We start from the raw sequence: 15897 nt of genomic DNA, 5'->3' as shown, positions 1-15897 counted from the left end.
GAAGTGGCAATGGGGTGAGAGAATCAGGGGTGAATTGAAAGTGGGACCTTGGTAACAGAAGGAACAGAGAGAGGGAGGGAAACCGACTGAGAAAGTATTTGATTATGAAAGTGTAGTGGGATACAGAGAGAACAGGGAGGAATGAGATATGACTGTTAAGACAGACAAAAGAAAGCAGATGGGGTTTGGGAAGAAGGAAGATGAGAGGGGAAGGTAAAAGGACAAGAAGAGGGCTGGAGGGAAGAGCAGAGAGGAGGGGGGTGAACGGAGTATTATAGGAGAGGAAATAGTGCAGTGGGATAATGTGAGGAGGGCTCTCATTGTTTTAACTGTTGTGGCAGGGCCAAAGTTCACGTCATCGAGCAGATGGAAGAGAAGGAGAAGGAGCGGATACTGCAGCAAGAAGTCAAGGCCTTGGAGGCCAGGGACAGGCTGCAGGCTATGGAACAACTACATCAGGAGGATTTAGAGGTTAGAGGAAGAGACAGTGAATCACCTCTGCAATCTCTGTCCCCACACTCAGCTGCCACCCTTCCTTCCCTTCCTGTTCCCATACTCCTTATCCAACTATCATTTCCTTTGCCACATCAACCATCAGATTCCTGAACAGTGTAGATAACCTCACTCATCTCAGTGCAGAACTGATTCCACAACCGCTGGACTCACTTCCAAGGTCTCGCCAACTCGTGGGCTCAATGTTTAAACATTTTTTTTGTATTTGTAGTTAGTCTTCTTTTGCACAATGGCTGCTTGTCAATCTTCTGTTGTGTGTAGCTTTTTATTGATTCTGTTGTATTTATTTGTTGTACTGTGAATGCCTGCAAGAAAATTAATCTCAGACTAGTATATGGTGACATGTAAATTTAGATGATAAATTTACTTTGATCTTTGAACTTTATGGGGGAAAAAAAGCAGGAGAAATGAGGTTGAGAGGGATAATAGATCAGCCAAGATGGAATGGTAGAGAAAAATCGCTGGGCCAACCGGCCTACTTCTGCTCCTTTGTCTTATCCTATGGTCCCTCCTCTTCCCTGTCTGCCTTTCCCACTACTCCTTCCTGATGCAGGCTCTGACTTGAACTGCTAACAGTTTTACTTCCCTCACAGAAACTGCTCAACCCAGTCTTCCCCTCCTCCCCTTGTCCCAATCTCCTACACCCTCCCACCACCCCTCTACTCCTCTGCTCCCTTCTTCTGCCCCTTCTACTACTTCACTCTTCACCACCAACAGTGCATTTGCCTCCCCTCTGTCCTCTGCCCTTGCCACTCCCCACCTCATCCTCATCCTTTGCCTTCTTACTTACATTCAGTGGCCACTTGAATACTTTATTACCTCCTGCAACTCCTGTACCTAATGAAGTGGCCACTGAGTCTACGTTCATTGTCTTCTGCTGCTTTAGCTCATACACTTCAAGGTTTGATGTGTTGTGCTTTCAGAGATGCACTTCTGTGCAGAATGTTGTTATGCATGGTTATTTGAGTTATTGTCAGATTCCTGTCAGCATGAATCAGTCTGGCCATTCTTTTCTGACTTCTCTCATTAAGAAGGCATTTTGCTCACAGAACTGCTGCTCACTGGACGGTTTTTTAAATTTTTAGACCATGCTGTGTAAACTCTAGACACTGTTGTGCATGATAATCCCAGGAGATCAGTAGTTTCTGAGATACTCAATCCACTTTGTCTGGCACCAACAATAGTTCCACGGTCAAAGTCACTTGGATTATATTTCTTCCCCATTCAGATGTTTGTTCTGAACAACAACTGAACCTCTTGACCATGTCTGCATGCTTTTATACATTGAGTTGCTGCCACGTGGTTAGCTGATTAGATATTTTCATTAATGTACAGGTGTACCTAATAAAGAGGCCACTGAGAGTATCTGATCACCTTTCCACCACCATGTGTCCTCCTCCTGTCTGACCCTCCAGAATGCCTCCCCTTCTCCTTTCCATCCCCTTCTCCCCAACCACTTTGATTACTCAAGTTTAATTGTCATGAATACAGCCAAACAAAACAGCGTTCCTCTCACACCAAGGTGCAACAGACAGTGCCAACAGTCACACAACAAAGAATATATACATATAGCCCAAGTCCCTGAGTGACATGTCCTGTAAACTGAGGAAGCCACGGCTGTGCTCTCTACCCATCCAGAATTTACAGGAAAAGCAGCGAAAGCAGGTGCAGACCCACCAGGAGATAATGGCAGCCAACAAAGCCGTGCGGCGCAGGAGGGAGCAGCTGCAGGAACAGGACCGTATAGCTGACCAGAAGGTTCGCGAGTTCCAGGATGCCAAGACGGTGAGCAGCAGGGGCTGGGGGTGTATGGTCTCGGAGGGTCATCACATTGTCGTGATTGAGAGTCTTGTGAGTTTCTGAGATCCCAAGAGTGATCTGGAGCTGAGCCTCTGGTAAGGTCACCCATGGCGCTAAGGTCAAGGGGAAGCCCCAGACAAAGAGCAACCTGACAACAAAGTCAACGGTAGAGAGGACACACCATGATGGCAGTGAATGGTCCCCAGTTGTTTTCGATACGAAGCCACTAGACCCTGACCCCAATCTGTCAAGGACCATATAGTAGCTGCGTGTGCATCAGCCTTAAATAAAATCACGCACTAGAATTCTCCATTTTGGGAATAACCCCTTGGGAGAATATCATGCTCGACTCGAGTGATGCCATAACTTCGATCATTCTCTGAGAGTCAGGGTGGCAGACCCAGTGAGTGCAGTGGAAGTCAGGCAGGAGAAGTGCAGCATAACACCATTACAGTGACAGTGACCCAGGCTCAATTCCCTCCACATCTGTAAGGAAGCAGTTTGTTCACACTCCCTGTGACTACTTGGGTTTCCTCTTGGTGCTCCGGTTTCAATTGGATGGGCACTGGCTTGTTAGGCCGCAAAGGCCAGTTATTGTGCTGTATCTCTAAATAAAATAAAATAAATTACAATTAAATTAAGACAGAGGGGTACTGTGTGAAGTTGGGGGAGTGGGGAGAATGGAGAAGGATGTGGGGCAGTGAGAGCACGGGAGAAATAGTGAGGGAAGAAGTGGTAGGACACTGAGAGGGTGGGGCTCGAGGGGATGATTGGGGTGTTGATGAGAGTTGAGGTTGTGATGCTGAGTGTAGAGAGAGAAGGAAGTCTGGAAATGGACAGAGGACTGTGGGATTCAATGCAGAGTGGGGGAAACAAACTGAATATGGAGTGAGAGAGTGGGGGAATTGGGTTTGAAGGAATAGAGTGATGGGGTAAATAAGATAAATGGGGATCTAAAGGCAGGGAGCTTTGTGTAGAGGGAAAGAGGGAGGGACTGGTTATATGGAGCAGATGAGAAGAAGGGGATAGAAGGAAAGTGGGAGACAGATGGTGAAAGATTGAATACAGTTCAAAACTCCGGTCACAGCTGGGTCTTTATTCAATCAGACACACACGGCTCCTTATTCAAACAGATGCACGCGGGTCTTTATTCAATGCCACGGGTGTGATAATAAATGATGCAACTCATTATATTTTTAGCTTGCACTGTGTCAGGGTGTAGTGAAACCTTGGTGATTGGAGTAATTAAACATAGTTCAGCGTTTGCCTCTCGGTAGGTCGCAGGTGAACTTTGGCTTTTCCTGTTGTGGTTTCCTGGCTTATTTTGAACAGAAAATGTGATAAGTAACATGTGACTTCCTGTTAGGCACTGAGACAACCTATCTCAAAAAGCTGCCGAAGGTTGCAAATTCCATCAACGTGAGCATTAGCACCATCATCGAGGGTATCTTCAAAATGAGATGCCTCAAGAAGGCACATCCATCGTTCAGGACCCTCCTCACCCAGGACATGTCCTCTTCTTATTCCTACTCCCAGGGGCCCTGAAGGCACACACTCAACATTTTAGGAAGGCTTTTTCCCCTCTGTCATCAGATTCCTGATCAGACTATGAATCCCTGAACCCTCTGTACTTTTGCTCTCCTACTTATTTATTTTTTACATTGTAATTTATAAGAACATATGACCATAAGACTAGTAGTATAATTAGACCATTTGGCTCATCGAGTCTCATTCCCCCATTTCAGCTGATCCCAGATCCCACAATCCCATACAACTGCCTTCTCACCATATCCGGAAACTATCAATTTCCGACTTAATGGACTTGGTTTCCACCACAATCTGTGGCAGTGCATTCCACAGATTCATTACTCTCTGGCTAAAAAAATTCCTCCTTACCTCTTCTAAAAGGTCATTCTTCAGTTTTGAGGCTGTGCCCTTTAGTCCTGGGTACTCTACCATAGGAAACATCCTCTTCACATCTATACTATCTAGTCCTTTCAACATTCAATAGTTTTCAACGAGATCCCCACACATTCTTCTAAATTCCAGTGTGTACAGGCCCAAAGCTGCCAAACGCTCCTCATATGTTAACCCCTTCATTCCTTGTGAGCTTCCTCTGTACTTTCTCCAATGACAACACATCCTTTCTCAGATATGGGGCCCAAAACAGTTGACAATACTCCAAGTGTGGCCTAACTAGTGCCTTATAAAGTCTCGGCATTATCTCCTTGCTTTTATATTCTAATCCCCTTGAAATAAATGCCGATATTACATTTGCCTTCCTTTTCACAGAATCAACCTGTAAGTTAACCTTCTAGGAGTCTTGCATGAGGATTCTGAAGTTTGTCTGCACCTCTGATGTTTGAACCTTCTCCCCATTTGGATTACAGTCTGCACGTTTGTTCTTCTTATCAGAATGCATTATCATACATTTCCCAACACTGTATTCCATCTCCCCTTTTTTGCCCATTTTCCAATTTGTCCAATTTCCAATCACATTGCTTCCTCAGCACTACCTACACCTGCACCTATCTTTGTATCATCCGCAAACTTTGCCACAGAGCCATCAATTCCATTATCCAAATCACTGAAACAATGTGAAAGGTAGTGGTTCAAACACTGACCCCTGAGGAACACCATTAGTCACTGGCAGCCAACCAGAAAAAGGTTCATTTTATTTCCACTCGCTGCCTCCTGCCTGTTGGCCATTCCTCTATCCATGCCAGTATCTTTCCTGTAACTTCATAGGAATTTATCTTGTTAAGCAGTCTCATTGGTGGCACCTTATAAAATGCCTTTTAAAAATCCAAGTACATGACATCCACTACCTCTCCTTTGTCACTCTGCTTGTTACTTCCTCGAAGAACTCTTAACAGATTTGTCAGGCAAGATTTCCCTTGACAGAAACCATGTTGAATCATAGAGCCGTAGAACCATAGAAGGACCCTTTTGGCCCTTCTTGGCTGTGCTGAACCATTTTTTTACCTAGTCCCACTGACCTACACCTGGGCCATATCCCTCCAAACCCCTCTCATCCATATAGCTGTCCAAGTTTTTCTTAAATGTCAAAAGTGAGCCCGCATTTACCACATCATCTGGCAGCTCATTCCACATTCCCACCACACTCTGTGTGAAGAAGCCTCCCCTAATGTTCCCTTTAAACCTTAACCCTTTAAGTTACTTCCACCACCTCCTACGGGATCCCACCACCAGCCACATCTTCCCCTCCCCCCCCCCCCACTCTCGGCTTTCCGCAAGGATCACTCCCTACGTGACTCTCTTGTCCATTGATCCCATCCCTCCCCACCGACCTCCCTCCGGGCACTCATCCCTGCAAACGGAAGAAGTGCTACACCTGCCCCCACACTTCTTCCCTCACCACCATCCCAGGCCCCAGACAGTCCTTTCAGGTGAGGCACCACTTCACCTGCAAGTCAACTGGGGTGATATACTGTATCCGGTGCTCCCGATGTGGCCAGCAAGACTGCGGGAGACCTGCCGCAGACTGGGAGACCGTTTCGCCAAACACCGGCGCTCAGTCCTCCAGCAGTGGCGGGATCTCCCTGTGGCCACACACTTCAATTCTACAGACCACTCCCACTCTGACATGTCTGTCCATGGCCTCCTCTACCGTCAAGATGAGGCCACACGCAGGTCGATGGAGCAATACTTTATCTCCCGCCTAGGTAGCCTCCTACCTGCTGGCATGAACATCCAACTCACAGACCTTCGTTGATACCCCTGTCCCCCCTTACCCCCATCCCTATCTATTACTTTAGTCTGGTTCTCTTTTGCTCTCTTTTTTCCCCCCTCACTATAATCTATCCCCAGCCCTACCTTTCTTTCTCTTTTATTTCCCATAATTCTCCACCGTCCCCAGCCCATTTCCCTCCAGCCTATCACTTCCCAGCTCTCTACTTTATCCCTCCCCCCACTTCTTATCCCCCCTCGACCATCCCATTTTACTTCACTCCTGATGATGGGTTTCGGCCCAAAACATCGTCACTACCTCTTCCCATAGATGCTGTCTGGCCTGCTGAGTTCTGCCAGCATTTTGTGTTTTTATTTATTTCCAGCATCTGCAGATTCACTCGTGTTACTCAAGTCCATGTATACTTCATCCACTTTCCTGGTAACTTCCTCGAAAAACTCTAATAGATTGTTTAAACATGACCAACCTTGCACAAAGCCACGCTGATTTTTTCTAATAAGTCCCTGTCTATCCAAATACTTGTAGATCCTAAGTATTCCTTCCAATAATTTACCTACTACCGATGTCAAATTTACTGGCCTATAATTTCCCGGCTTAATTTTTGAGCCTTTTTTAAACAACGGAACTACATGAGCTGTCCTCCAATCCTCCGGCACCTGACCCGTGGATATCGACATTTTAAATATTTCTGCCAGGGCCCCTGCAATTTCAACACTAGTCTCTTTCAATGTCCGAGGGAATACCCTGTCAGATCCTGGGGATTTATCTACTCTGATTTGCCTCAAGACAGCAAGCAGCTCCTCCTCTTCAATCTGTATAAGTTCCATGACCTCCCTATTTGTTTGCCTTGTTTCCATAGGCTCCATTCCAGTTTCCTTAGTAAATACAGACACAAAAACCCATTTAATACCTCTCCCATTTCTTTTGGTTCCATACATAGCCGACCACTCTGATCTTCAAGAGGACCAATTTTATCCCTTACTATCCTTTTGCTCCTAACATACCTGTAGAAGCTCTTAGGATTATCCTTCACCCTGACAAAGCAACCTCATGTCTTCTTTTAGCCCTCCTGATTTCTTTCTTAAGTATTTTCTTACTCTTTTTATACTCCTCAAGCATATTATTTCCTCCCTGTTGCCTATACATGTTAAACATCTCTCTCTTCTTCTTTATCAGAGTTCCAATATCCCGAGAGAACCAATGTTCCTTATTCTTATTCACTTTGCCTTTTATCCTGAGAGCAACGTACAGACACTGCACTCTCAAAATTTCTCCTTTGAAGGCCTCCCACTTACCAATCACATCCTTGCCAGAGAACAACCTGTCCCAATCTATGCTTTTTAGATCCTTTCTCATTTCTTCAAATTTGGCTAAATTTTCCCAGTTTAGAACTTCAACCCGAGGACCAGATCTATCTTTATCCATGATCAAGTTGAAACTAATGACATCATGATCACTAGAACCAAAGTGTTCCCCTACACACACTTCTGTCACAATCCCTAACTCATTTCCTAATAGGAGATCTAATATTGCATCCTCCCTAGTTGGTACATCTATATAATTGATTTAGAAAACTTTCCTGAACACATTTCACAAACTCTAACCCATCTAGACCTTTAACAGTATGGGAGTCCCAATCAATGTGTGGACAATTAAAATCCCCTACAGTCACAACTTTCTGTCTCCTGCAGTTGTCTGTTATCTCTCTGCAGATTTGCTCCTCCAATTCTTGCTGACTATTGGGTGGCCTATAATACAACTCCATTAATGTGGTCATACCTTTCCTGTTTCTCAGCTCCACCTATATGGCCTCAGTAGACAAGCCCTCTATTCTGTACTGCCTGAGCACTGCTGTAACATTTTCCCTGACTAGCAAAGCCAGCATCCCCCACCCTTCATCCCTCTGCCTCTATCAGGCCTGGAACATCTGAACCCTGGAGCACTGAGCTGCCAGTCCTGCCCCTCCTGTAGCCAAGTTTCAGTAATGGCTATGATGTCATAATTCCACGTGTCAATCCAGGCCCTCAGCTCTTCTGCCTTTCCCACAATACTCCTCGCATTGGAATATACACACCTCAGAGGATTGTTACCACCACACACAGCCTTACTATTTGTGACTTTGCATGAACTACTAACATCATTTATTTTTATCCCAGTTCCACTATCTACTCTGGCACTCTGGTTCCCATCCCCCTGCAAATCTAATATAAACCCTTCCCAATAACAGTAGCAAACTTCCCTGCAAGTATATTGGTCCCCTTGTAGCTCAGGTGTAACCTGTCTCTCTTGTACAGGTCCCACCTGCCCCAGAAGAGGTCCCAATGATCCCAATTGACTTTGACTTATTTTATCATTAGTCTTCAAATACCCCAAAACCTCATCCTTAATAGTCTGATGCTTCCCCAGCCACTGAGTTTGGGCGAACTGGGCGATTATTTCCTTTCTCTCGCCTTTCGCCCTTTTAAAAGATTAGAGTGACATTTACAATCTTCCAGTCCTCCAGAACTATGCAAGAATCAAGAGATTCTTGAAAGATCATGACCTATGCATCTGTTATCTCTTCAGCAATCTCTCTCAGGACTGGGGTGTAGTCCAGGTTACTGATGCACCTTAAGAACTTTCAGTTTACCCAGGTGTAACTCCCTGGGTCGCCTCAGGCTCGCTCAGCTGGTTCTTGTCTAGGGGGAGCAGCCTTCGGCCCCGCCAAACTGGGTAATCAGCTGGTGTGGATGCTGTGTGATGTCCCCGCCTCGCCCAAAACCAGACAGTACACCATATGCGATTAAATGAGTACAATTTATAAAGGTTATAAGTGATTAATAACGATACAGTATATATGAAGAGAAAATTAAAGAAAAGGCGCCAAACTTATCAAAGTCCAAACCACTTCGTGCACAAACGTTGGAGCTCAATTACTGAAGTCTTCTGGCCACCATTCGATCCCCTCTGAACTCCTCGACTCGCAGCTCAGGACCCTCCGAACTCCTCGACTCTCCAAACAGCTCAGGACCCTCCGAGTGGTCAACCAAGCACATCTAGCTTCATCCCCCCCCCCTCCTCGGAGAATCTCCCGGCCTCGGACCCCCCTTTGGGGTCCGATCCTCACCCAGCTTAGAGCATTGCGTCCTCTCTCTCGACCCCCTCGTGCCGATCTGCCCAAAAGCCGGTCAACAAAAGCTTACAGACTCAGAAGAAAGAACATTAATCCCCATTTGGTTTACAAAGGAATACCATTCTCGTTATCAGTAAATTAGCATTCCTGCTAGTTAACAAAAGGAAACCCTTTCCCAACAGTAACAAAAAAAAAGAAACCCCCTTTACACACTTCCTCCACCAAATAAAAGTCATGTCCTCATGACTACTAAATAACTCGCCACCTTTCCTGCCAACACACCGTAACCCAAGCACAAACAGTGACATCTCCTCCCCACACAGTAACCCTCACGCCCTGTTCCTCAGGCGCTACTTAGGCCAACTATCTGGGAGTTCCCTAACCCTTCTGAGGCCTCCGTACCCCCTCACCTAAACCCTTCAGGCTCGGACACAACTGGGGATACCTTGGGCCCACTACCAACTCCTCTCTCAACCTCTCACTCATGCCCCACACTGCACACAGCTAACCCTCCCCGCTACACCTGACTCAATGGGAGAAGGGCCAAAGGTCTTTTCCTCAATCGAGGGAAAGTCAGCAAAAGGCAGCATGTACCACACATCCAGCACATCATCCATCGAATCTGTATTCTTCCTCATTCCTGTGATCGGTAGCTGCTGTTTGATCTTCTCCAAACGGAAACACGTGGCCTGCACTGCTCCCGCAGTCTCTTCAGCCTCCTGTTCAGTATTCACTGCACTTCTCTCCAGCTTTTTCTTCCTCATGACTTCTTCCAGATCAACTTTCAGGTTTTGCACTTCATTTGAACTGTCGATGGTCATCTTCAGGTTCCCTTCAAGTTTTCGCTTCTCTCTTCTGAGATTCGTCTGTAATTTCTTCACCTCTGCAAACTCCCCTCTCCGGGTTCTCAGTTTGCTTTTACCCTCAGTCAGACAACTTTCTTCATTCTCTCCAACTTGTAAGTCTTCCGAATGGTTCCAGATCACTTTCTCCAGTCTCTCCGTCTTCATTTCAAACTTGATTCCGTAGAGACAGTCTCTCACGAGCTGCGACCTTCGCCAGCCCTGGCACGTGTCCCGAAAACACTTTAACTCGGTAGTTCTCCCTGCAACAACCTCACTTCATATTTTCCTGAGGCAAATCCAAATACCAAGAGATCATCCACATACACCAAAACTCCAAATGCCTCCACATCCCCTATGGTCTTCCACCTGCCCCGCAGGAAGGTTGCAAGGGCTCCAGATATGCCCTGTGGCATCTTTTCGGACCCGAAGACTCCTAGGGAATTTATAACGGCCATCTTCTCCTTGTTGGCCCCACTCGTCGGGATCTGGCAACATCCACTCCTCAGATCCAGCACCTTAAACCACTTCACACCACTCAGACAGGCCATCGCCTCTCTGGCCCTCAGGGCCATATTCTGGTCACTGACAGTGCGCCTCTTCAACGCAATATAATCCATACACATGCTGCCTACATCTTCCACGGCTGTAGGGGCCAGTCGCTGCAACCTCTCTCTCTCCGAGGTGTCTTCAGCAGTCAACTCCCCTCCCTTGGGGTATTTCACAGCGTCCACGAAGAGGGTCTCACCCTCCGATACTTCCCCCAGGCCGTACCACCACTGGCTCTTGTTTGAATTCGGTATCAGCCCAATGCTGCTACACATGTCCGCACAAGCAGCTCGAAGCCCTGGGTGCATCGACAATGCCTCCAAACAGCGCTCACCCGCCTCCTCCGGGCAGGCTCCCAAGCGCACCAGCAGGATATTGGTTCTCTCTAGAACAGAAACGCTGCCCGTCTCAACAGGGTCCGGACACATCAGCATTAACGATTCATGAACCTCAGTCTCCTCCACATTTGCCTCTAAGAACTCCATTTTCACTGACCAACAACCGTTGTCTGGATAATCACCGGCACTGGTACCCCGAATCTCCAGTGTCCTCAATGTTGTCAAGGGTAAATGCTTCCAATAATGGTTATGAAACAAACTGTACAGCAACTTCACCGGCGCCCCGGTGCCGAGGATGGCTTTAACTTGACTTCCATCCATCCGTAACAACACCTGTGCGCATGGCCCCTCTAAGCCTTCAGGAATAGGGTCTGTTCCTTTCGGGAGTTCGTTGGTACATTGCTGGGAACGTGCTCCCCCAGAGACCCCAAGCCGTTCCCCCACTGGGCCTCCTCTAAGTTTCCCGACACCTCTCGAATCAACGGAACAACTGATCCCCTTGACAGATCCCCTTGGCACCACAAGCAATTTATCTGCCCCCCTAGGCAAAAAGGGATACCCTAAAATCTTTCCACCAATCTCCTGCCACAGATATAATAAGCCCCCCAGCTGCAGCATTTGACTTACAGTCGAACCACACGCATTTTCCCACACTTTCCCAGAACTGGCAGCGGTCACTTCGAGGTAATTGCGCCTGACAGTTCTAACAAAGTCACCAGCCCGCCTACTCAAACTTTCAACCCGTCCCTGTCGCTTTTCCTCAGCCAAGCACTGCCACTCACCCAACAACTGAGGGGTCCGCTCCGCCCACGCCTCAGCCCCTTTAGGGCTGGACATTATTCCAATAACCGGGCGGAGCTCACCACTGCTGAAACATCCCAACCTGTCACTCCTCAATCTCCAAACAGTACGGACAACCCATGGTCCCACCACCATTTCATCAGCACTAGACGGAACTCGAACAACGACAATTGCTACCAACAGCAACCACCCCACCCAACACACACACCGCGATAACCAGCAATTGCACACCCACAAAGGCACACCAGCTCTTTGCCGCAGACACAATTTAAAGAGGGTGATCACGCAGCTTCCACAGAAATCGATCCCGGACGAGCCCCCACAATGTAACTCCCTGGGCCGCCTCAGGCTCGCTCAGCTCGTTCTTGTCTAGGGGGAGCAGCCTTCGGCCCCGCCAAACTGGGTAATCAGCTGGTGTGGATGCTGTGTGATGTCCCCGCCTCGCCCAAAACCAGACAGTACACCATATGCGATTAAATGAGTACAATTTATAAAGGTTACTATAACTAAGTGATTAATAACGATACAGTATATATGAAGAGAAAATTAAAGAAAAGGCGCCAAACTTATCAAAGTCCAAACCACTTCGTGCACAACCGTTAGAGCTCAATTACTGAAGTCTTCTGGCCACCATTCGATCCCCTCTGAATTCCTCGACTCGCAGCTCAGGACCCTCCGAACTTCTCGACTCTCCAAACAGCTCAGGACCCTCCGAGTGGTCAACCAAGCACATCTAGCTTCATCCCCCCCCCCCCTCCTTGGAGAATCTCCCGGCCTCGGACCCCCCTTTGGGGTCCGATCCTCGCCCAGCTTAGAGCATTGCGTCCTCTCTCTCGACCCCCTCGCGCCGATCTGCCCAAAAGCCGGTCAACAAAAGCTTACAGACTCAGAAGAAAGAACATTAATCCCCATTTGGTTTACAAAGGAATACCATTCTCGTTATCAGTAAATTAGCATTCCTGCTAGTTAACAAAAGGAAACCCTTTCCCAACAGTAACAAAGAAAAAAAAAAGAAACCCCCTTTACACAGGTTTATACTGTTGGCTATTCCTTGCTTATAGCTTTTTTAGATGGGAAAAAGGGCCATAAAGCTCCTCTGATGGAGGGAATGAACTTTGCAGCAAGTAAGCAGACTAGAGATAAAAGGCATGAGCTACTTTCATTCTGACTGCCTACCTCACTATTTAATGATTGTAATTGGAGCACCTAGAGTCAGGCAGACACGTGTCTCTGCTTTCCAGGTATTAGCTGCTGCTGTCAAGAAATTATCATCAGAGCTCCTTGAGTGCAACCCACCAGAGTCAAGGTTTAAGAATAAACCTCCTTCACCCAGATGCTCTGAAGGAAGCAGGATGATAAGCTTTTGGGCTAGGAAAGGAGAATCAGAATCAGGTTTCATATCACTGGCATTTGTCATGAAATTTGTTATTTTGCAGCAGCAGTACAGAGAAATACATATTAAAAACCTATAAATTACAACGAGAAATATCTATGTTAAAAATTTTAAATATGTAGTGCAAAAAGAGCAAAATAAGAAAAAAAAATAGTTAGGGTACATGTGTTACGAATGTACCACAACTCTGAGGGGCCGAAGGGTACAAAGCCCCCTCCTTTTTGAGAATCGCAAGATCGCTATTAATTTGGGTCTGGGACCCAGGAAATGAAAGAGAGACACGCAGAATCCTCAAGGTTTGGAATGTGTCCTGGCCTCCGCGAAACAAAAACCCCTGATAACGGCTATTGTCTCTTGGAGACAGAATTGTGTATTGAGTACTGTACTATTCATTGAAGCCCTCAGGGGACGACCAGAGTGGGCTGGTTGAGGGATTGCATCATCCCAACCTGACTGACATCTGAGACCCTGTGAGTGAGGATAAAAGAGGGTCTGGGGAACAACCCCTTTAGATGCACCAGGAGAAATGCTAGAAATCCCGTGACAGCATTTAGTAGCAACAGCTGGTGGGGCTGGCTTGCGTCCTTTCCCTTGCCTGGGATTGGCGGGCTTCCACGGAAGAACGGCTTAGCTAAAGGAGAGGCCACAAGTGAACGGCCACACCAAGGAGACTCTGACGGATTGAAATCTTAAAAAGGAAAGCCGGCAAGTTTCTAAAAATCGCTTTCTCTCTCCAATGAAAAGACTGCAGCCTGCATGAACTGAGTGACTTTTATATTTCCATCGGACAATACATTATCCCCTGGACAACGATAGAGCTATTTCTTATTGATTGTTATTATACCCGCACTTTTAGATTTAGTATTGACAACGTATATTATCTGTATGTTTGCATTGATATTATTTTTGTGTATTTTTACTAATAAATATTGTTAAAAAATAGTACCATCAGACTTCAACGGACCTCTCAATCTTTGCTGGTAAGTGACCCAGTTACAGGGTTCGTAACACATGCTTCATTGGCCATTCAGAAATCTGATGAAGGGAAAGAAGCTGTTCCTAAAACGTTGAATGTGCGTCTTCAGGTTCCTGTAGCTTTTCCTTGATTGTAACAATGAAAAGAGATCATGTCCTGGGTGATGGATGTCCTTAATAATGGATGCTACCTTTTTGAGGCATCGCCTTTTGAAGGTGACCTCAATGCTCCCTATTATGGAGCTGGTAGAGTTTACAATTTTCTGCAGCTTTTTCCAATCCAGTGCAGTAGTCCTTCCATATCAGACAGTGATGCAACCTGTTAGAATGCCCTCCATAGTACACCTGCAGATTGTGAGAATCCTCAAATTCCTAATGAAGTACAGAAACCGTTGTACCTTCTTTGTAATAGCATCAATATGTTCGGTCCAAGGTAGATATTCAGAGATGTTGACTCCCTGGAATTTGAAACTGCTCACCCTTTTCACTTCTGATCCCTCGCTAAGGACTGGTGTGTTTTCTCTCAGCTTTCTCTTACTGAAATCCACTAACTGTTAGTGACATTCAGTGCAAGGTTGTTGCTGTGATACCACTCATCGAGCTGCTTTGAATGAATCGGGACAGACAGCTGGGCTGCCAAGGGGGTAATCGGATTGTGTTGTTCCCTGGCAGCCCCAACTGCCATGATCTTCCCTTCTCTTCTACCTCCACCTACTGTCCTTCTGCAAGCAGCTAACTTTTCTAGAATGTATCAGATTTACTCCAGCTCCATGAATTAGTATTTTCCTTTACTTGTCGGACTAGCAGAAATTGCTTCAAAACATTCTGCAATCTCCAGTTCTGGGCTCCATCTCACAAGCTCCAGTATACTCCACACAGAGGGGGTACCACCTTACAATTGGTGAAGTAGTTCAGTGCAGATCCCTTGATGAATAGAAGCTTCACTCTTTCTGACCCGTACTGTGGAGTGTGTGATGGGACAGTGTTGAGGGAGTTTCACTCTGTTGAACCCATGCCCTGGGAGTATGTGATGGGACAGTGTAGAGAGAGCTTTACTCTGTGTGTAACAAGCGGCCTGGGAGTGTGTTAGGGATAAGGAACTTCCCTCTGTGTCTAGCCCATATCCTGGGAGTGTATGATAGAACAGTGCAGATGAAATTTCACTCTGTCTAAACCTTGTCCTGGCAGTGTGTTATGGACAGTGAGAGGGAGTTTTACTCTGTGTCTACTTGTCTCTGTCTTCGTATCCCTTGCTAGAAAAGAGAAGCTGAATATGAGGAGTTGCAGAAACGTTTGAAACGAGAGAAGGCGATAGAAATAGCTCGTCTCCAGGCTCTGCAGAAACGTGCACATGATGTCAAGGCTGAGCAGGTAAGTGTAACAACAGCAGAAAAAATTACTTGGCATCCTACAAACACAGAAATCATTCCAGGAAACAGCACAGATATGCCCAAAAACACATACACCTCAGCCTTCCAATTAGATATTATTTCCACTGATTAGCAAAGCACATGTAGAAATGAGATCTGAGGGACATATGTTAGTACAGATATCCCCCTGAGAGAGAGGGACTGAGAGACACAGGTCAGTGTAGACATCCCACTGAGAGGATCTGAAAGGCAGCGATTGGGAGATGGAGGGAGGGAGAGGAAGGGGGAGAGGGGTGATAGATATGTACACACACACACACACACACACACGTGTAGATATCCCACTGAGAGGGTCTGAAAGGCAGCGATTGGGAGATGGAGGGAGGGAGAGGAAGGGAGAGAGGGGGTGATAGATATGTACACACACACACACATGTGTAGATATCCCACTGAGAGGGTCTGAAAGGCAGCGATTGGGAGATGGAGGGAGGG

At 46.6% G+C, this 15897-nt stretch overlaps 1 protein-coding gene across 3 annotated transcripts in view; it reads left to right on the top strand.

Annotated features, from left to right (window-relative positions):
- LOC132395792 (cilia- and flagella-associated protein 45-like) overlaps positions 1 to 15897 on the top strand; it is a 45603-nt gene that overhangs the window by 18459 nt on the left and 11247 nt on the right. For all 3 annotated transcript variants that reach the window (XM_059972836.1, XM_059972835.1, XM_059972837.1), the window contains exons 7-9: positions 342 to 471; positions 2152 to 2298; positions 15293 to 15406. In XM_059972836.1, the coding sequence (XP_059828819.1) occupies positions 342 to 471; positions 2152 to 2298; positions 15293 to 15406 (391 nt within the window). The remainder of the gene's footprint in view (positions 1 to 341; positions 472 to 2151; positions 2299 to 15292; positions 15407 to 15897) is intronic.

Source organism: Hypanus sabinus, chromosome 6 (genome assembly GCF_030144855.1).
Source record: "Hypanus sabinus isolate sHypSab1 chromosome 6, sHypSab1.hap1, whole genome shotgun sequence".
Lineage (NCBI taxonomy): Eukaryota > Metazoa > Chordata > Chondrichthyes > Myliobatiformes > Dasyatidae > Hypanus > Hypanus sabinus.
The sequence above is the reverse complement of the archived record's forward strand: the minus strand, read 5'-3'. Positions and strand labels throughout refer to the sequence as shown.